Source organism: Dama dama, chromosome 16 (assembly GCF_033118175.1).
Source record: "Dama dama isolate Ldn47 chromosome 16, ASM3311817v1, whole genome shotgun sequence".
Classification (NCBI taxonomy): domain Eukaryota; kingdom Metazoa; phylum Chordata; class Mammalia; order Artiodactyla; family Cervidae; genus Dama; species Dama dama.
The window spans coordinates 40,085,751-40,107,578 of record NC_083696.1 but is presented as its reverse complement, the minus strand read 5'-3'; the positions used below and the strand labels follow the sequence as shown (position 1 = coordinate 40,107,578).

The window sequence follows — 21,828 nt, the reverse complement described above, 5'->3', positions numbered from 1 at the left end:
CAGACACTGCTGAGCAACTCAGCACAGTGCAGAAGCAGGCCCGTCAGAGGTGAGGGAGAAGCCGGAGGTCATAAGTGACCTTCCCGGTCCACCTTTCCAGGACGTGGGGGTCGTGTAGCCTGGTGGTTAAGGGCATGGTTTGGAGCCAGTGCATCTGACTTCCAGTCCTTTCTGTACTCTGTGACCTTGGGGCCAGTTGCTTATCCTACTGTGCCTCAGTTTCTTGGTCTGTAAAATGGGGAGAGTTAGCTGGTGATGTGACTGCTTGATTAGTATAACAATCTATGTGTAGAGGCATTGCGGCTCAGAGAAGTAAGGCAGCGTGCCTAAGGCCACTCAGCCCTTCAGGGCTTCCCTGGTGGCTCAGTGGTAAAGAATCCACCTGCCAATGCAGGAGACATGAGTTGGATCCCTGGGTCGGGAAGATCCACTGCAGAAGGAAATGGCAACCCACTATAGTATTCTTGCCTGGAAAATCCCAGAAACAAAGGAGCCTGATGGGCTACAGTCCATGGGGTCACAGAGAGTCGGGAACGACTGAGCAGCTAAACGGCAACAGCACAGTCCTTCCTGCCGCATATGGGGCTTGAACGCAGGGACCAAGCACTAGCTTGGCTTACTAGAGCCAGGCGAGGCGGGTCGCGATAACCAATGGTCCAGACTTCCCTGCACCCAGAGCTCCCTGCAACCCCCTCTCTGTTTCCCAGTGAGATCTCCAATCCCACCCAGGAAATTCCAACCCTGTTACCTGTAATCTTGGGAATTTGGCTGCCTCTAGAGCAGAGGTAATTTAATCCTTTGGGCGGGCCACCAACTAGGTGCCTCGAGCGTGTCCTAGGTACTCTGGATCTGAGCCAGGTACAGATTATTCCATCCCTCCCTCCTGCTATAGAATTTTCTCGAGAAAGGAAAGAAGAAGCAGGTTTGGCTCCCAAGATAAAGGTATGTGGGAATGGCATCCTTGGAGCCACAGGCGAGGTTGTGCTGTGAGCTGCTGCCTGGGGGCGGGGAGGGAGACCTCCGTGGCTGTGCTGTTATCGTGGCCTTTCAGCCTGTAGTGGGACACGGGGCCTGGTGGAGAGGGCTTCTGTTGCCCGGTGCCCTCTCCCAGATGTGGCAGATCCCAGCTGGCTTGCCTTCAGTGCGACTCTTGTGTCAAGTGAGGGACGTAACCATGGAAAACACTTGACTGGAAAGTAAATTCCAAACACCTTAGCAAGCTCTTCAGGCAGGGCCTCCCCTGGTCCCGCCCCGACCTGCCTTTTCTCCCAGCCAGCAAATGTGTTGTTGTTGTTTAGTTGCTAATTCTTGTCTTCCTCTTTTTCGACCCCATGGACTGCAGCCCGCCAGGTTCCTCTGTCCATGGAGCTCTCCAGGCAAGAATACTGGAGTGGGTTGCCATTTCCTTCTCCAGGGGATCTTCCTGGACCAAGGATGAAACCGAGTCTCCTACCATTGGCAGGTGGATTCTTTACTGCTGAGTCACCAAGGAAGCCCCAGCAAACGTGTATTCATCCATCATCTAGGTTTCAGCCACTCTCCTGAGTTCCAGGCTCCTTCTCCATCCACATCTTACTGCTGCATCCCCTGACACAGGCCGCCTCCGTTTCCCAGACCCACTAGCCCGTTTGCAGCTCCCTCAGCCAGAATATTCTTTCTCTGCTCTGTTTACATTTTGTTTTTTCAGTCAAAGTGACACCTATGGCTAAGTCAAAGAATCAAATAGTGTACAGAGACTGCAGTGACAGCTCCATTTCTTGCCAGTGTGAATCCCATCCTTCTTTCCAGGTGCAGCTCAACTGACCCTTCTTCTGCCACCCTTTCTGGGTCGAAGGTGCTCTGGGGTTTGTGGCCTGTTACCAAGAGAAGTCGTGTTCGGTGCTGTGGCTTCTTCGCTGGGAAGCCGAGGAAGAACTTAGTTTGGGTTGTCTTGGTGGAATTTGTGTTCTTCTACCACATACGTCAGGGAAGCTCTTTACTTAGTCCTGTTTTGTTTTATTTTATTTGAAGTATCATTGACTTAAAACATTGTGTTAGTTTACTATGTAATTTACAATATTGTGTTAGTTCCAGGTGTATAGCAATATATATATATATTTTTTTTTTTTTTCAGATTTGCTTCCATTATAGGTTATTACAGGATATCATTTCCTGTGCTATACAGTAGGTCTTTGTTGTTTATCTGTTTTATATACAGTAGTGTGTATCTGTTAATCCCAAACTCCTAATTTGTCCCTCTCCTCCGCTTTCCCCTTTGGGAACCATAAGTTTGTTTTCTATGTCTGTGAGTCTGTTTCTATTTTGTAAGTCAATTCATCCGTATTATTTTTTAGGTTCCACATGCAAGTGGTATCCTTTTGTCTCTAGAAATACCAGCACCTCTTAAGTACACTTCTAGTGGGTCTGAAACTTGCAGGATTGTGTTCTGACAATGTGTGTGAATGACAGATGACCGGGATCCTTTGCAGTCCAGGCTCTGAGCTGTAGAGGCAGCAGATAATCGGAAGCGTATGAGGCTGGTTGGTCTGATGAGAAGAGCAAGTGTGCCTTTGGTGAACATTGGGCCCCGTGGGAAATAGGTGAAAAGACAGCTTGAGGCTGAAGGTTTCCTCTTCTATGTGTGAACCCACCCTCCCCCCTGAAACCCCAGGAGGCCTGGGGCTTCCTGTAGGCGAAGCAGGGACAGTGATGCCTGATTTAGCCGATGTGTTCCCACCACCTCTCATCTCTTTTTCTGATCACTTTTTCTACCTAGTTTTCCAGTGAGCTGGCCCTTTTGCTGCTCCCATATTGTTGTTGTTCAATTGTTAAGTTGTGTCTGACTCTTTGTGACCCCATGGACTGCAGCTTGCCAGGCTCCTGTGTCCTTCACTATCTCCTGGAGTTTGCTCAAACTCATGTCCATTGAGTCGGTGATGCCATCCAACCATCTCATCTTTGCTGCACCTTTCTCCTTTATTCCCAGCATCAGGGACTTTTCCTGATGAGGCTCTTTGCATCAGGTGGCCAAAGTATTGGAGCTTCAGCGTCAGTGTCAGTCCTTCTCTGAATAGTGAATATTCAGGGTTGATTTCCTTTAGGATTGACTTGTTTAATCTCCTTGCTGTCCAGGGGACTCTCACGAGTCTTCTTCAGCACCACAATTTCAAAGCATCAATTCTTCTTTTCTCAGATTTCGTTATGGTCCAACTTTCACATTCGAACATGACCACTAGAAAATCCATAGCTTTGACCGTATGAACTTTCGTCAGCAAAATGATGTCTCCCATGTAAGGGTTCTCAGCAGAGGCTTTCAGGATGCAAATGCCTGGACCCCCCCATACACCAACCCCCACATGCTCTGATATGCAGTCCCCAGCAGCCCCCTGTTCTTTGCAGGGTGTGGGAAGCAAGGAAAGGCTGCTTTAGAGGAGTCATTCTTTCTGGTTCCTAAGTTATCCTTTTGATTAAAAAAAACAGAAACAAAGTATATTCTCCTATGTATCCACTTTTGCCAACTTGAGAGACATAAAAAAAACACTATTTGGAATTTGAAACTTGGAAATATAACCCAGGTTCAATCCCTGGGTTGGGAAGATTTCCCTAGAGGAGGGCATGACAACCCTCTCCAGTGTTCTTGCCTGCAGAATCCCATGGACAGAGGAGCCTGGCAGGCTACAGTCCATAGGATCGCAAAGAGTTGGACACGACTGAAGCGACTTAGCACTCAGGCACGCACCTCAGATCATCAGGCTTTAAGCGCTAGACGTTGAAGACCCTGGTCTTACAGGATTTTCTGTGTTGCTCCGATCCTGGTTCATGTGTGGGGAGTGATGCTGGTGGTATCCTCACGCCTGAGTTTTTATGATCTCCGCACATGTTTTCAAAGGGCCAGGGCGTGACTGTTGGAAGTACCACCGGGAGTCCCTCCCATGTAATGAATATGATGAGGCCACAGGTTCCGTCCGAGTCAGGACTCCGCTGTTTTGAACTCGAGTGCTGAACGTTTTACTGTGCGTTGGTTCCCTTGATGTGGTTTGGGTTTCTTCATCTGCTATACATGCCTCCTAAGGATTCTGGAAGGCGAGATAGGGCTTTCCAAGCCCTCGATGAGGTCTGTGGCTTTGCTCCGGAAGACAATCCTTTCCCCACAAAAAAAGAAAAGCTAAACAAATTTAGAAAGTGCCCCAAAAAAGCCTTTCCCTCCTGGCCTGCGTGGGAACCGGCTCCTGGCTGCAGTCTCTGGCCTAGGCAGCTGTGCAAGGGGGCTGGGGTGTCCACAGCAGATAGATCCCACGCACGGTGCCGTGGATGGACCGTGGGTAGAAATGGGCTGCAGGGGGAGGCCTTGCACCCATGGGTGGATGGCTGAAGGGCTTAGAAAACAGGGAGAGGGCTGGGGGCGGGTCTCAAAGTCCAGCTTTGTGGTTTGTTGATGATGTCAGTGCTACTTGGAAACATTTGGCAGATGGGAGGGAATTACACTCACCAACTTGATTTCTAATGCTGAAACAGCCACTGGGCGACAGATGCTAACATTGTTTGGCATTTTCCTAGCACTTCCTGGGTGCCTGAACCTTCTATCCTTTCTCCGGGAAGGGGTCTGGAGCAGAGATTCCTGAGTGGCCTTCTGGAGTGCAGCCCTCGTTTCTTTATGGGAGCAGTGCCCACTCATCGTTTGTTCGTTCACACCATGAACTTGGAGCCCTGTGCACGCCCCTCTCTGCCTGCCTCCCTATCACACCTGCCTCTGGGGAGGAGCATGGCAACTGCATTTGAACGGATGGATGGCTAGATTTCCCATTATCTTTTTCTGGTCCTGGAAGTGCCGCATGTTAGGGGAGGTTTTCTTATTACTTGGTTTTTATTTTTGAGGGATTCAGAAAGAAATGTTGGGAATCCCCAGCTTGTCCAGATCAGGTGGAGGACAGTGGCCCAGAGATGCTGTGGGAGCTGGGGCCAGGCTGGGCCGTCCTTTGTGGGATATGCTGGAAGGTCCGAGGGCTCCCTCCTGGGCCCAGCATGCGGTTCTTTTCTGGGGGACACTGATCTGTGACTCGTGAGCAAGTCCCTCTCCCATTCTGGGCCACAGTCTCCCAGCAGGAAAGACAGGTGCTGAGCCGGCTCTGCTCTCCCCCCAGCACTTGAAGTCCATGTTATACGATCCTTGGAGCTCACCTGGTACAGAACACACATTTTCCACTCCCTCCCTGCCCTCTCTATAAGTGAACAGGCCTGCAAGGAGGGTTTGTCCTGTTCTGTCTTCTTGGGGGAGAATTTGAGGAAGGGGCTTGTCCGCTCCATTGCAGTCTTGCTGGCCGTGATGGAGCCGGTTCAATAAATACAGTGTTTATATCACTGATGTGAACCTTCCTATAGAATTGATGTTCTAGTCCTTGGGACTGTGGGGGATGGGGGTGGTGGGTGGGGCCGGGTGGGGAGGGCTACTTGCTCAGATCAGATGCAGTGAGTGGCAAAACCAGTCTCCTAATCTTGGGTGCATGCTGAGTCTCATCCAACTCTTTGGGACTCTATGGGCTGTAGCCCGTCAGGCTCCTCTGTCCTTGGGATTCTCCAGGCAAGAATACTGGAGTGGGTTGCCATGCCGTCCTCCAGGGGATCTTCCCAACCCAGGGATCAAATCCGCGTCTCCTGCATCTCCTGCATTGCAGGCGGATTCTTTACCCACTGAGCTACCTTGGGACCCAGGTTCTATCCTCCATTCTGCCCTTTTGAGAGCAAAAGCAGTATGCAAATTGACATGGAGTAAGACTCTGTCCCTAGCAGCACAGGGCTTATCCTGCTCATTTGTCCCCCATCCCCCTTCTCAGATCTGGTCTTCCAAGCTGTTCCCTGCTGTCTACTCTCTGCAGGGGCTCCCCAGGGGAACCTGCTAACCCCTTGAGTGGTCTCTGCACTTCCTGCTTCCAGGGTGTTGGCCACAGCTGTGTTTTTTCTCAAGCATATTCTGCAAGGTGTAACCCATCATTCAGAGAGAAGAGGCTTCCATGGCCAAAGACAGATATTGAAGTGCCTTGAAACAAAGCTCCATAGTCGACTTTCCTGCAGAACTTCCCAGAGTCCTGGGTGCACTAATGTACGTTATGAATTTCCAAGAGAGGAGAATTAAAATACAAAGAATAGGTGTTTATGATATGGAAATAGGAGAGCTGGACAGCGAGGCAGGAGTTGAAACCCCAGGATGGGAATAGCAGTTGGTGAAATTCTGTTTCTGTTTTTTTTTTTTTTTTTAATTCTAATTTCTGCCCTCTCTCTGTGCCTCTTCATTCATTCATTTTCTTTTTCCTTGTAGTCACCCTTACCTCCTGCCCTTTTAAGAGATTGTGGTAAAATACACATAACGTCAACTGTACCGTCTTACCCATTTGTAAGTGTCCTGTACAGTGGCGTTAAGTACGTTTATATTGCCGTGCTCCCATCACCACTGTTCATCCACAGAACTCTGCATCTTGCAAAACCCCAAACCCTACCCTTTAAACAATAACTCCCCACATCTGCTCCCCCCTCAGCTCCTGACAGATCATCATTCTACTGTCTGTCTCTATGAATTAGAGATGTCTAGGACCTCATATAAGTGGAATCATACACTATTTGTCTTTCTGTGACTGGCTTATTTCACTTAGCATCATGTCCTCAGAGTTCACCGTGTTGTAGCATGTATCAGGTTTTCCAGGTGATGTCAGTGGTAAAGACTGTCTGCCAATGCAGGAGACACTAGAGACATAGGTTTGATCCCTGGGTTGGGAAGATCTGGAGGAGGGCATGGCCACCCACTCCAGTATTCTTGCCTGGAGAATCCCAAGTACAGAGGATCCTGGGGGGCTACAGCCCGTGGGGCTGCAGAGAGTCGGACACCACAGAGTGACTGAGCACATGTCACAATTTCCTTCTTTTTTAAGGTGAATAAAATTCCACTGTGTGGGTGGATCACATTCTGTTTATCCATCCATCCATTGATGGACACTCACTCCTAACCTTTTCTCCTTCTCTGGCCGACAGGTAGATAGAAAATGCCGTGCCCTCATTTGTACGTTTTATAGGCAGAGGCACAGAAAAAGAAAAAAAAGGGTGGGGGGGGCTCCATTGATTATCTCCTCTCTGGCTTCAGTCCCTGCCGCCTCACTCTCCTCTGCCCACCTTGAGCTTCCCTCAGTCTCTCTTCTGAGAGGGCTTTCCTGACCTTTGGTACAGATGGTGACTCCTGCTCTCTCCTCTGAACTCCTCCTGACAATCCTTGTCATTCTTCCCTTATCTCGTACTTTGCCCGTGCCTGACACTGAGTGGGTGCCCCCTGCAGGCAGACTGGAGAAGTTCAGGTGCCCCAGGACTTCGGAGGCACTGGACCCAAGCCTGGCAGTGTGGGAGTTGACATGGGCTGAGAGGGGGCTTCCTGGGTCCTCAGTGCTCAGGGGCCACTTGCTTCTGTTCTGGGCATGGCTTATTGAACATGGCCCCTCCTTGAGTAGTCCACCACCTGAGGACAGAGAAGTCCAATGAGTGTGCAGACACCCAACTGGCCGTTCATAGGAGGATGGTTGAACCCACCTGCCTAGGCAGGAGGTGCTGTTTTGATCTACGGTCAGAAAGATTCCCTGGAGAAGGAAATAGCAATCTACTCCAGTATTCTTGCCTGGGAAATCACATGGACAGAGGAGCCTGGTGGACTCTAGTCAAGTGACAGTGTGTGTGTGTGTGTGTGTGTGTGTGTGTGTATGAAACTGAATTACCTTGTTGAACACCTGAAACTAACCTCACATTGTAAATCAACTACACTTCAATTAAAAAACACAGTTTTGAATCAATTCATGTTGGGGCGATGCCCAGATATTTTTAGACATTTCCCAGGTGATTTTGATAACTAGCCACTGTTCTGATCCTCCCCTTCGTTTCCCAGTTGAAGACTCTGGAGACCAGAGAGATAGCTGCCACAGCCAAGGCCACTGGCCTTGTTGGAGCCCTTGAGGACCAGGATCCCGTCTCTTGGCTCCTCGCTGCAGTGCTGTGTGTTTTCCCACACGGCCACACCCCTGCTTGCCAGGGTCTGCTGGGACTGAGAAAGGCCATCCTCCATAGGCTGGTCTTGCCACCCAGGCTAGACATCGTGAGGGAGGAGGCTTGGGCCGCTGCTACACACGTTCCCCAAGGCGGGTCTCTTCTCTGGGAGTGGGCATGACAGGAGCCACTTCTTATTGACAGGCTTCAGCTGGGTCCCCAGGGACAGGCTGCTTCGGCTCCCTTCTGCTTCAGAGGCTCACAGAGGCTTGAGAAATGCAGCCAAAGAGGACTTTTCATCAATGACAGGACCCTATAAAGGGTCATGGGAGGGACAGGTAATTCCGGGAAAGTGTGCTTGTATTTAGGGGTGGTAAGAGACATAGACTGGTTCCAAATAGGAAAAGGAGTACATCAAGGCTGTATATTGTCACCCTGCTTATTTAACTTATATGCAGAGTACATCATGAGAAATGCTGGGCTGGAAGAAGCACAAGCTGGAATCAAGATTGCTGGGAGAAATATCAATAACCTCAGATATGCAGATGACACCACCCTTATGGCAGAAAGTGAAGAGGAACTAAAAAACCTCTTGATGAAAGTGAAAGAGGAGAGTGAAAAAGTTGACTTAAAGCTAAACATTCAGAAAAATAAGTCATCTGGTCCCATCACTTCATGGGAAATAGATGAGGAAACAGTGGAAACAGTTGCTGACTTTATTTTTTGGGGCTCCAAAATCACTGCAGATGGTGATTGCAGCCATGAAATTAAAAGATGCTTACTCCTTGGTCATATCTTCCTTCCAATCTAGACAGCATATTAAAAAGCAGAGACATTACTTTGCCAACAAAGGTCCATCTAGTCAAGGCTATGGTTTTTCCAGTAGTCATGTATGAATGTGAGAGTTGGACTGTGAAGAAAGCTGAGTGCTGAAGAACTGATGCTTTTGAACTGTGGTGTTGGAGAAGACTCTTGAGAGTCCCTTGGACTGCAAGGAGATCCAACCAGTCCATCCTAAAGGAGATCAGTCCTGGGTGTTCATTGGAATGACTGTTGCTGAAGCTGAAACTCCAATACTTTGGCCACCTGATGCGAAGAGTTGACTCATTGGAAAAGACCCTAATGCTGGGAGGGATTGGGGGCAGGAGGAGAAGGGGATGACAGAGGATGAGATGGCTGGATGGCATCACCGACTCGATGGATATGAGTTTGAGTAAACTCCAGGAGTTGGTGATGGACAGGGAGGCCTGGCGTGCTGTGATTCATGGGGTCGCAAAGAGTTGGACACGACTGAGCGACTGAACTGAACTGAACTGAACTGAAGAGACATAGTACTGCTTTACCCTCCTTGGTATCTGAAGTTGCGGGTGTGTTTGTTTGCTTATCCGCACATTTAACGAATATTTATTGCCCCCCTACCCCCACAGGTGGTGCTAGTGGTAAAGAACCAACCTGCTAATGCAGGTGGTAGGGGTTTGATCCCTAGTTTGGGAAGATCCCCTGGAGAAGGAAATGGTAACCCACTCCAGTATTCTTGCCTGGAGAATCCCAGGGATGGAGGAACCTAGTCGGCTACAGACCATGGGGTCACAAAGAGTTGAACACAACTCAGTGCCTAAACTATGTATTAGTTTATATAGTGACAACAACTAAACATATATATATACATATACATACACACACACACACACACACACACACACACACATATATATGAAGGAAATGGCAACCCACTCCAGTATTGCCTGGAAAATCCCAGGGATGGAGGAACCTGGAAGGCTACAGTCCATGGGGTCGCGAAGAGTCGGACACGACTGAGTGACTTCACTTTCATATATATATATAAATTAAAGTGACTTAGCACGCACGCACCCAATGATTAAACACTATAATAGGCGTTAGAGTGTGCTGTGACTCAGACACAACCTCACCTCCATGGAACTCCATGGAACGTTCTGGAAGTCAATGTACAAGAACCATATTACTTAGCCTCTTGAACGAATCCCTTATTGTCATTAACCAGAAGGTTAGGAATAGGCATTTAATTTTCTCAGCCATTCTCTAGAAAGAGGAAGCTGAGGCTTAGCGAGGTTAACTGTCTTGTCCAGGGTCACACCATAAGTGATAAGATCAGTTCTGCCTGATAGCAGAGCTTGCCTTTTGGGCCACCTGGCTGTACCACCTCCTGCCTCAGGCTCCTGCTTTTTATCAGAGCAGTGATCAGAAAAGGCCACGGGAAGTACAAAGCTTCATTTGCTGTGAAACTTGAGAAATTTCAAATATCCTTTAGAATTGAATGCTAGAGAACCCCTGCTGTCCCTGAAACACCATTTCTTCCTCCTCCAAGGACAGCACTTTGCATTTTGTGTACATTATTGGCTCCCACCAGCAGTGTGCTTTAGAGCAAGGCCTGGGTTTTGAGTCAGCTACCGCCCTGGTTGGCACACTCTCCCACTTCTTCCTTTTGTCGTCTTTGTTCATAGTGTCTCCTCCATTATTGCATGTGCATGCATGAGCTCAGTCGTGTCTGACTCTTTGCGACCCCGTGGACTGTAGCCCGTCAGGCTCCTCTGTCCGTGGGATTTCTCAGGCAAGAATAATGGAGTGGGTTGCCATTTCATTCTTCAGGGGATCTTTCCAACTCAGGGATTGAACTTGGGTCTCCTGCATTGGCAGGCAGATTCTTTACCAACTGCGCACCTGGGAAGCCTTTTGAAATGAGTTGGAGTAAAAACTCAGTTAAAAAGATACAGGGATGCTGACCCCATCCATTTTACCCTGGGAATGTGGGGCCCAAGTGTCTGGTGGCTTCTTCTGATTAGTTCAGGGGCATTTTCACTTGTCTGTGGTAGAAAAAAGGGAGAGGGAACTAGTATTTTTAAAGCTAAATTTAACTTAAAGACCAATTTGGTAATCAGAAGTAATCTTGACTTTTTTTTTTTTTTTCTTTTGAAGCATTAAAATTGTCTTGGGACTTTCCTAGCAGTCCAGTGGTTACAACTTTGCACTTCCACTGGAGGGGGCAAGGGTTCAATCCCTGGTTGGGGAACTAAGATCCCTCAGGCCATGCAGCACAGCCAGAAAAAAAGAGTTCTGTCTTTTAGGAAATGATTATAAAACAGGGTAGTGGTGCCTGTTGCTTATATTGCTATTATGTTTATATCCTTTCTTGGCAAAATGAAAATTTGCCTGCGGTGTGCCCATTTTCTTCGTGGTTTTACTAGCTGGCAAAATCCTATGTCTGAAAATGACCACCATTTTGGTTTCCACATTGTTCCTCTGAGCCTCAAGGTTCCTGGTGGGGGGGATTTCGGCTTTGGGGAGTGAGAGCATTTTGTCTCATTTAAAATCAGAGAGGCTCTTCTGTTTTATATATTAGTTTCTGTATGATTTTTGTCTGGAGGCTGAAGGGTATTCCTATCAAAGTTTGGAGATGCTTTAGTCTAGGCTGTGCATGTGTTTGGGGGAGAGGAGCAGGGGGGAGAAGGCTGCTTTTGCAGGACTGAGCCAGTGATCTTTGTTCATAAATATTTCTTACCTGCTGTACTGGTCAGGGCTCTTCAGAGAAACAGAGCCAGTAGGGTATATGTGTGTGTGTGTGTGCATGTGTGTGTGAGAGAGAGTTGGTTCTCATGATTGTGGAGACTGGCAAGTACAAAATCGGTGGGACAGGCCAGCTGGGGACTCAGGGGTGTGTTGATGTTATAACCAAAGATTAGAACCAGAATTCTTTCTTCCTGGGGGACATCAGGGTTTGGTCTTTTTACCCTCTTCAGGCCTTCACCTGATTGAGTGAGGGCCACCCATGGGTGGCAGTAATCTGCTTCACTGACTTTTGAGTCTACTGACTTCAAATGTTAATCTCATCTATAAAGTGATGTTAATCTCATCTGTAAAATGTTGCTTCACAGCAGCATGTTTGACTGGAATTGGAGCCAGCCTGCATACTATGACCTTGTCAGATTGTTGACATATAAGATTAACCATCACTCCTACTCAAGTGCCTGGGGCGTGTGATGGGGAAGACAGAGATGTGGAAGGCTGGTGTCTGCCTCCAGGAGGCAGGACTATACTTAGGAAAAAATTAACACATTATTGATCAGTGTGATGTGAGAGAGAGTAGGTTCACGTGATTGGGAGACTGGCAAGTACAAAATCAGTGGGACGTGCCAGCTGGGGACTCAGGAGTGAGTTGATGTTATAACATGTATTAAGTCCACAGGCATGAGTTTTTGCAAAAATCCTCCAGTCTTCAGTGTGTTAAGAACATGAGCATATATTTCAGTGCTAACTTGTAATGATGAAATGTAAAAAGTATTTAGAGGAGATGAGGGGGCGAGGGATGGAGGATTCCAAGGAGATTTATGGTTGAGGCTGAACAGAAACTTTAACAGCACAGAGGACTCAGATAAGTGAGGACACAGGAGTCTCGAGAACCAAGTGGGAACTCTTGGATAATAATACTTCTATTTGACTTGGTCTCTGAGTTTATTGCCACCTTCCCTGGTGGCTCAGATGGTAAAGCATCTCTCCACAATGCAGGGGACCAGGGTTCAATCCCTGAATCGGGAAGATCCCCTGGAGAAGAAAGTGGCTACCCACTCCAGTATGCTTCTCTGGGAAATCCCATGGATAGAGGAGCCTGGCGGGCTACAGTCCATGGAGTTGCAAAGAGCTGGACGTGACCAAGTGACTAACAGCGCTGAGTTTCTTAAGAGTTTTCAGACCCATTGTTTCATTTGGTGCTTGCAGCAACCTTGTTTTTTTCATTGAGGCTCCCAAGGCCCAGAGAGGTTAAGGGATTCATCAGAAGTCACACAACTTGCATGGAGGAGGGCATGGCAACCCACTCTAGTGTTCTTGCCTGGAGAATCCCGTGGACAGAGGAGCCTGGTGGGCTACAGTCCATGGGGTCTCAAAGAGTCGGACACGACTGGAGTAACTTGGCATGCATGCGCTCACACAGCTTGCCCTTGTCTGGGCACCTCTTTCTACTCCAAATCCTTCCCCTCATCGTTTACTCGCTTTGCTGGGTATAATGAAATCCATGTGAGTGTGTGTATGTGGGTGTGTGTGAGTGCATGTGTATGTGTGTGTAGGGGTAGAGGATTACTCCAGGAATGAGAAGAATAAAAGTTATCTTCACTCAAAAATCCTGTGAAACTATAAAAAACGACCTGTTTTTCTCTCCCTCCCTCCCTAGATCTTCCTTTTCCCTGCTGACCAGCTTCGTTAATCCTTCTCTTTTCTTTTGTCGCCCTCCCCCAGACACGAATGCAGAGTCTGAATCCAGATCCCAAAGCCCATTACACAAGTGTCTATGGAGCCCTCAAGAAAATCATACGGACTGAAGGCTTCTGGAGACCCTTGCGAGGCCTCAACGTGATGATGATGGGCGCGGGGCCAGCCCACGCCATGTATTTTGCCTGCTACGAAAACATGAAAAGGACTTTAAATGCCGTTTTCCACCACCAGGGGAACAGCCACCTAGCCAACGGTATTTGCAAGCGTTTGTCTGGAGTTAGAAAGGTCTCTCCTTCAACAGACCCTTCCCCAGGGTTCTCCTCCCTGTGACCCAGCTGCCTGACGCCTCATCTCCGCCACGCTTGCTTACGAACCAAGGACTTATGTGTGTGCACACACACCCAGACACACGCGCACACACCCACACAGACACACACACATGCACGCGCGCTTTTTTTTTTTCTTTCCCCTCCTTCGCTTTCTGAAGCCTGGGGAGAATCAGTGACAGAGGTGTTTCATTCATTGTTGAGTGGGTTTTGCCTTTTTGCTTTTTTTTTTCTTAACATTCAAAAGCAATTAATGATCAGATCTAGGGGAAAAAAAAAAAACCCTGAATAGGAACAAAACTTTTGAATGCTGGATTCCAAAAAAAAAGTTATGTGGACAGCTTCTTCTTTGAGACTATTTAAAAACTGACCCAACAGGTCTCTACAGCGTCAAGATCTAACTAAGCTTTACAAGGTCAAGAAGTTTTATGGCTGACGAAGGATTTGCTCCTGCGCAAAGGACCTTTCCCTCCTAAACTTCGGAGGATCTGGGAATTTCGCCCCAGTCTCTTCCGTTTGTTGCATCTCTCACCAAGCAAGGGCTGAAATAGTTTTCTTTTGTTCTGAGGGAGCCAGGCGGGCGGTGGGGTGGAAGGGGGAGTGAGTTGGCCACAGGCACCTGTTACATAGGCTTGGCTTACTGGGTTCAGCTCCTGTGGGTTTGGTTCTGGTTGGTTTCCGTTTGGGTCTGGAGCGCAACTCTGGCTGGTGGCACCAGGAGTCTTTAACAAATTTATTTTTCAGCAACGGAGAGGTAGATGTAACTGGCAGAGCATCTTTTTTTAGCACCTTCTCCAAAGCGTCCTTCCCATCAGCAAACCTTGGTAAAAATGACTCCATCTGGCTGGTTTGCAGACATTTATTTTGCTTTTTAAAAATTGGCCCCTACTTCCATTTGTCCAAACGGTCACCAAGGTCTGCAGTTTTGAGATCTCCAAGTTCATGGTCTCAGGGCCCCGCTTTTGCTAAAACTGCCTCTTTAGCTCCTTGGCACTGGACCCCGTGGAGGCGAGTTTGTGTTTATGTCAAGGTCTGCCCAGTGCAGTTACCGCTTCACTGTGGTGTGCTCTGGTTGCATCCTGATATTTCTGCAGATGATCCTACGTGTGTGTGGAGGAGGGAGGGGGTTACATAAGCATTTCTGAAGCTTTAGCCTGTGTCCTTCATTTCTCCCACTTTGCAGCGGTTGTCTTGATTATTGGGCAGTGTGACCTACAGAGAGAGGAAACCCAGAGTCAAAAGCAAAATTCCAGGCCGGAATCTGGTTTTTGAAGCCAGGCCAGAGGAGACCTGGGCTTGGCCGTCCCTGAGACATGCCATCGCTTTGCAAACTAACCCGGGTAATCTGCCATCGGCAGGTCTTCTGAGCCCTTTCCCCTTGGCCATTTGCTTTAAAAAAAAAAAAAAGAAAAAAAGCCTGGATTTTATTAAGGAATTTTCTTCAAGCTGTCTCTTTCCCCCCCCCTTCCTGTGTGTATATCGTTGTTGTTTAATTGGTAAATCATGTCCCACTCTGTGACCCCATGGACTGTAGCTCACCAGTCTTCTCTTTCCATGGGATTCTCCAGGCAAGAATACTGGAGTGGGTTGCTCTTTCCTCCTGTAGGGGATAGTCCCGACCCAGGGATTGAACTGGCATCTCCTGCATTGCAGGTGGATTCTTTACCACTAAGCCACCTGGGAAGCCCCTCTGCTTGTATACATGATATCGCCTTCGATTGCCCCAATTTAAGGGCAGAGCGAGTTCATCTATAGACAAAGGCCAGGGATGAGAAAGAATTAAAATTTCAGCAGTGGAAAAAGCCTCCAAAGTGTGGTAACATCCTGTGTTGGCAGGTCTAGCCTTTTCCTAGGGAAAATGAATTTCTGCCGAATTGAAATGTGAGTAACGGTGTCTGTGTTACCTTCCCCATGTTTATCCAGGATTTGCCATGATCACTTTAGGGTTTCAGGAGTCGGTGCTCACCTGGGCGGACGGGTAGTGAGTTTTGCTTCTTAGAAAGCCAGGTCCAGGGTTCTGTCTGACTTTAGGTTCCAGGAACTTCCTGAGAAGCCCCGGTCCCAGAGGGTAATTTTCTGGAGTTTGTTTTACAGGGATAGCTGGGAGCATGGCCACCCTGCTTCACGACGCAGTCATGAATCCAGCAGAAGGTAATGTTTCATGGTCCCAGGGAGAGGCATCAGGGCCTGTGCAGAGGGGCAGGAGCAGAAGTGGGGGGCAGGGCAGAAGCTTGGGCAAGGGGACTCCTGGCTCTCAGTCGGAATATGCAGGAGAATTCTTGACCATGTTCTCAAACGCCTCGAGAAGGGAGGTCAGCGTTTAAGCTCTGGGATTCCCGTTCGCTTAAACAGAACTTCTCAGGGTGGGATCCGTGGACCAGTAGCAGCTATGCCTCCTGGGAGCGTGTTAAAATGCTGATTCGAAGATCCCACTCCAGAACTACTAAGTCAGTAGAGCTGCTTAACAAATTCTCCTGGCAGTTCTTTTGTATGCTGTTGCACTACTCTGAAACCTGTGTGTGCTCACACACACACACACACACAGACACACGAACACACACACACACACACAAACACACAGCCCGCTGGCCCTTGTTCACTTTTACCAACCATAGACAGATTTAGAAGAAACTTGTCAGAGGTCACCCATTAGGCGTTATGTTCAATTTGCTTTTTTGAAAGACATTTCACATTATTACGGAAAACTTCCAACAGGCAGATGTAGGGAGAAGAGTATGGTGAACCGCCCCCCCCACCATGTATGCATCATTCTACTTCATAAATTAACATTTGGCCACTTTATTGTAGCTGTCTTCTCTCACGTTACCTTTTTTTACCCCCTTCGAATTTTGGGAGCATTATAAAACAATTCTTAGCTGTGCAGATGAGTTCTGTTGGCTTTTTCTATAGCCTCACATCCTTAGCCATCTCGGGTCTGAGTAGGGAGGGGTCTTGGGGCCTGGTGCCAAGCATAGTTTCAGCTGGGTTAATCTCTCTGTAAGATGTGGGCCTCTCTCCTGCTTCCTTCCTCATCTGAAAATGGTCCCTTGCCAGAAGGGAGAATCAGAGGTTAAAAAGTGCAACATCTTAAGTCTTATAAGTTTGGTTTGTCTTTTAAGGTTACAATTTATCTGCTGTCAGCTGCCTCCTGCACCCCATCAGACAGGAAACATGTTCTGACCTTCCAGGACGTGAGGGGTCAGATGGGGAGGCGGGCTGCTGCTTCTTCTGTGGGTTTAAGGTGATTCAGAGTCAATGAGCAGTTAGGTAGCCCATGTCAACTGGGCAAGAGTTTTATTTCAATTTTGTTTCTCAGGAGATTAAAAAAAAAAATGAAGTTCAACTCTCCCCTTTTCTCCTTGACATTATATCTATTTAAGGACTTTATTCCTTTAGAAGTAAAGCACACTGTATGTGTTTATCTTGCAGTCTTTGGAGACGATTAAAATTCTAAGCCTAAGGGACCGCAGTATTTGTCCTTTGAACCACCAGTTACTTTTGTATTAAAAGCCTGAGTCCTCATTGGAGTTTGTCATCGAACTTGGGCTGACATCATTCGAGTGTCTCTTCCAAGAGCACTGAGACCCAGGAGCTAAAAACACTATCAGCGGGGTAGAGACCGCTGAGAATAAAAGATGGGCCAGGTGTCCAGTAGACATAGTGGGACAGAGGAGGGCAGGGGAGCCAGGAAGCAGGATTGAGATCCCCGGCGTGTGTGATGCCCAAGGCAGCCAGAACCTGGGGGATCACCTCGGGGAATCTGAAGTGGCTGCCTGGTGTGGGGGCCACCTGAACCAAGAGTCAGGCAGGAGAAACGTCAAGAAAGAGCCTGCTTCTGGCTCCTGGCACTGGGTCCCGGAGGCATGTCTTGAAACCGGGATGGCCCGGAGCTGGCCCCCTGGCGGTTTCTTGGGCTGGGGCTGGGTGTGTGTGCTAGCTGTCCATGCCCTGTTACCCGTGTCTAAACTTGCTTGTTTCTCTTTATGGCTTGGCTTCCCATCTCACTCCGACCCGGGGTGGGGCCAAACCCAACCCCCCGCGGCCCGATCACAGTCGTGAAGCAACGCATGCAGATGTACAACTCGCCACACCGGTCGGCCCTCAGCTGCATCCGGACAGTGTGGGGGACGGAGGGCTTGGGGGCCTTCTACCGGAGTTACACCACGCAGCTGACCATGAACATTCCCTTCCAGTCCATCCACTTCATCACCTACGAGTTCCTGCAGGAGCAGATCAACCCCTACCGGGGCTACAACCCGCAGTCACACATCATCTCAGGCGGGCTGGCCGGCGCCCTGGCCGCCGCCGCCACCACCCCCCTGGACGTCTGTAAGACCCTCCTCAACACTCAGGAGAACATGGCCCTCAACCTGGCCAACATCAGCGGCCGCCTGTCGGGCATGGCCAACGCCTTCCGGACGGTGTACCAGCTCAACGGCCTGCCCGGGTACTTCAAAGGCGTGCAGGCCCGCGTCATCTACCAGATGCCGTCCACTGCCATCTCCTGGTCCGTCTATGAGTTCTTCAAGTACTTCCTCACCAAGCACAAGCTGGAGAATCGAACTCCCTACTAAAGGAGCGGGCTGCGGGAAGCAACGCCGGCGTCTTCGATTGTGCAAAGGCTTTCTCCCTGCCTGCGCCCGCTCCCCTGCCCTCACACCAAGATTACTGGGGCACAGGGTTGGCAGGAGGGGCCTTCCGCGCGCCCTGACCCCTTCTTAGAAGGAGGAGAGGACGGACAGCCGTTTACCCGATGGCCATCCGCCGGGACATACCAGGTGATAGCAGGTGGGGGCAAGGCCAGCGGGGCAGCGAGAAATCGCTGTTTCTCGTCCTCCCCCCAGAGTGATGTAGCTTTTCCTGCAGTGTAGCACCTCCTCCCCTAGAATCGTCCATAGATCACACAGGAGGGAAGAACGTGCGCAGTGACTGAAAACATTAAAGAGGAAAAAAAAAGTTATGTATATAAAAGTTCCAGTACACAGTATAAAATAGATGGATAATGTTTATCCTTTATTTTTCTATGTAGAAGTTTTTGAATTTGAGTGTGTGCCTGTGCGTGTGTACAAGCAAGTGTTACAGCTGAGAATATAAAGCTGTTTAAAAAAAAAAAAATAGTAAGAGGGCTGAATTTTTCCATCAGGTTAAGTCAAAGGGCACCAAAGTAGTGCGTTGCTCCATGTGGCCTAAAATTGTGTTGAGCTCCCCATGGAAGTTCCACTTGAATGTAAAATAATAAGTATAAGGTTTATATTTTGAATTTCTCTTTTTATAAGGGAAAAAGGTACGTTGAAAAAAATAATATTTTTAGCTACTTTTTTTTAAATCCTTATTCAATCAGTCACCGTCCTGTGCCTTTTCCCTTTGTCTTTTGCTGGAAATTCCAGGACCAAAGATCGGACCCTGGGGCTTTTCCTCTCGCTGTGAGCTCACCCCCCGCCACACACACACATACTGGGCGGCAGGCAAGGCTCACACTGGAACACAGTGGCCCCCGGTGGAATTCGGGTGGCTGGTCTTCCTGAAAGCATTCCCTTCCCGTGTGGGTGAGGTGAAGGTACGCCTCTCAGGGCGAGCACTTAGAAGCCCTTGAAATACCAGTGCTTGGCTGCTTGTTGGGCAGGCAAATAGGATCAGTCCTACCTTGATCCTTGGACTTCGTTCTCCATCCACCTTTTAACCCAGGCACTTCAGGCATTCTTGTCTGTGTTGGACTCAGTCCTGATCTCTGCTTCCCTGTGCAGTTTTAGGGATTTTAAGAAACACAGGCAGTGCATCTACAGCATTTATCTGTTTCCCCTGCCCATCACGAATGTCTCCCTTAGAGAGCCTCTCACCGCCCAGGTCTCCCTAGCAGCTGCTGAAAGGACCTGGGCCCTTGTGCACGGTCAGGATGTCTCTTGAACCATCTTCAACCTTGTGTGGTACACACCGCCTGGAAACATGCCGCCTTGTTTTCTGCAGTGGCACATTTGAGCCAGGTTATCCCTGGAGCAAATACAAGCCTGTTTCCTTCAGCCACGCCTTCCCAGGCCTCTCTCCGAGACCCAGCAGCTTCACAGTTTTCTTTTAAAATGCGTAGGAAGCAACTGTTTTCATTCTGACCCAGCCTGGTCCTGACCGTGACCTTTGGCCCTTTGCCTTAGGCAGGGTCCCTGTTGTGCATTGTCACTGGGCTCAGACCCAGGCTCCTTGAGGTGCCCTCATTCTCAGGAAGAACTCGGGTGGTCCTGGGACATTAGCATCTTGAGACCTCGCACACTCTGCCTCCCAGAATAGTGTGCAGGTTCCGGACAGCAGAGACCCATGTCAGACAGCTCCCACACATGCCCGATGAACAGGGTCTTCTCCTGGGCTGGGAGGTTTGGCTGCTGACCTGTCCCCTCTCAGAGGTAGCCCCCACCCCCATCTCCCCAGTGGAAGTCTGTTGCAACAAGCTTCCATCCCACTCAGGGATGCAGAATGCCCACGGAGATCAAGCTTCTGGGGGAAATGTTTACGTCTCTCTAAACATACCCCTAAACATACCCTCTGTTAGTGTTAACGTTTGGCAAATGGAAGAAAGACCAGGTCGAATTCTGAAATAATTATCCAGCCTCCCCTCCTTGTCCACTTCAGATACACCACCGTGCTGCAGAATATTCCTTATTTCTTAAGGATGAGTGTGCCTGTTGAATACAAATGTACTGCTGCTGCTTAACCTGTGAGATGCATGGTGTATGTTACCGTGGTGGGCCAGTGTCGTTTCTTAAATTGCCCGTTGTAAATATCATGGTTTCTGCCTCTCAAATCATCGCCAACTCTTGGAAGAAGGGGAGAAATGTGTGTTTCTGTGTGGGGATGTTTCTGATGTGCTGCTACAGTCAAGACACTGGAGCTATGGAAAATAAAGCCTTGATCTTTGAAGTGTCGTGGGTTCTGTGGTAGGGATGTGGACATGAGAGGGAAGTGGATGGAAGAAAGGAGCCTAACTCATGGGGCTTGTGCCTCCTGCAGTCTTATGCATTAAGGACCAGGATCTATGGCTGAGATGGAGAGTACCCTTCAGCCCACTTATCAAAACTGAAGCAGGTGGCCGCCTCGGCCAGCCCAGGGATGGTCACGTGAGAGGCCCAGGGCATGGCTGGGAGCCTCCTTGGGTTTTGCTCAGCTCTGCTGGGGAGGGTGGCAGCTCTTCTCTCTTTGTGGGACCATGAGGGTGAGAGGCTGATGGTAACTGCAATGCCCAACCCTCCTGGCTGGCACGTTCATGCCTGTCTTCTCTGGCTCTCTCTCTTCCTTCTTCCCTTTGGGCATATGCTAAGTCACTTCAGTCGTGTCTGACTCTTTGCGACCCTATGTACTGTAGCCCACCAGGATTGTCCATGGGATTCTCCAGGCAATAATGCTGGAGTGGATTGCCATGCCCTTCTCTAGGGGATCCTCCCAACACAGGGATCGAACCTGCGTCTCTTTCGTCTCCTGCATTGCAGGCAGGTTCTTTACCAACTGTGCCTCCCCTGGGGCTTCTGATTCCTTTCTAAATCCCACCTCCACCAGGTTCAGCTGCTTTCCCTCTGAGTGCCATCCTAACGTTCCTGACAATATTCCAATAGCCAGTAAGGCAGTAATTGGGCAAGTACTCAAAAATGCCCATCCCAGGCTTGTTCATGAAAGTCAAATCTGGAAGCACACTGGATATCAATCAAGAAGTTAAATGACTGGGGACTTCCCTGACGGTCCCCTGATGGTTAAGACTTCGCCCTCCAATGTAGGGAGTGCAGGTTTGATTCCTGGTTGGTGAGCTAAGATCCCACATGTCTCATGGCCAAAAAACCAAAAGGTAAAGCAGAAGCAATCTTGTAACAAATTCAATAAACTTTTAAAAAAGGGAGTTAAATGATTTATAGAGCACCTGAGCTCTCCTGGTATTCTAGTGGGAAGGAAGGAACTTTCGCCAGGGAGCTTAGATCAGATACATTGTTTAAAAACTTGGACTTTCCAATACATTAATAAAGTTTGAGAATATTTCCAAGCTTAGTCATTCCTGTAGTGAAAGTGTTAGTCGCTCAGTCATGTCCAAGTCTTTGCGACCCCATGAACCTTAGAGCCCACCAGGCTCCTCTGTCCATGGAATCCTCCAGGCAAGAAGACCAGAGTGAGTTGCCATTCCCTTCTCCAGGATCTTCCCAACCCAAAGATCAAACCCAGGTCTCCTGCATTGCAGGTAGATTCATTACTCTCTGAGGCACCAGGGAAGCCCAGTCATTTCTCTAGCCTTACCTCC

At 48.9% G+C, this 21,828-nt stretch overlaps 1 protein-coding gene across 3 annotated transcripts in view; it reads left to right on the top strand.

Moving 5' to 3' along the window:
• The window catches only part of SLC25A37 (solute carrier family 25 member 37), a 46,702-nt gene extending 26,234 nt beyond the window's left edge, over nt 1–20,468 (top strand). The window contains exons 2-4 of one of the 3 annotated variants that reach the window (XM_061163870.1): nt 13,261–13,489; nt 15,657–15,713; nt 17,616–20,468. In XM_061163870.1, the coding sequence (XP_061019853.1) occupies nt 13,261–13,489; nt 15,657–15,713; nt 17,616–18,136 (807 nt within the window). In that variant the 3' untranslated portion in view covers nt 18,137–20,468. The other 2 variants (XM_061163872.1, XM_061163871.1) reach the window with 2 other exon arrangements.
• Nucleotides 20,469–21,828: the final 1,360 nt, after the last annotated feature.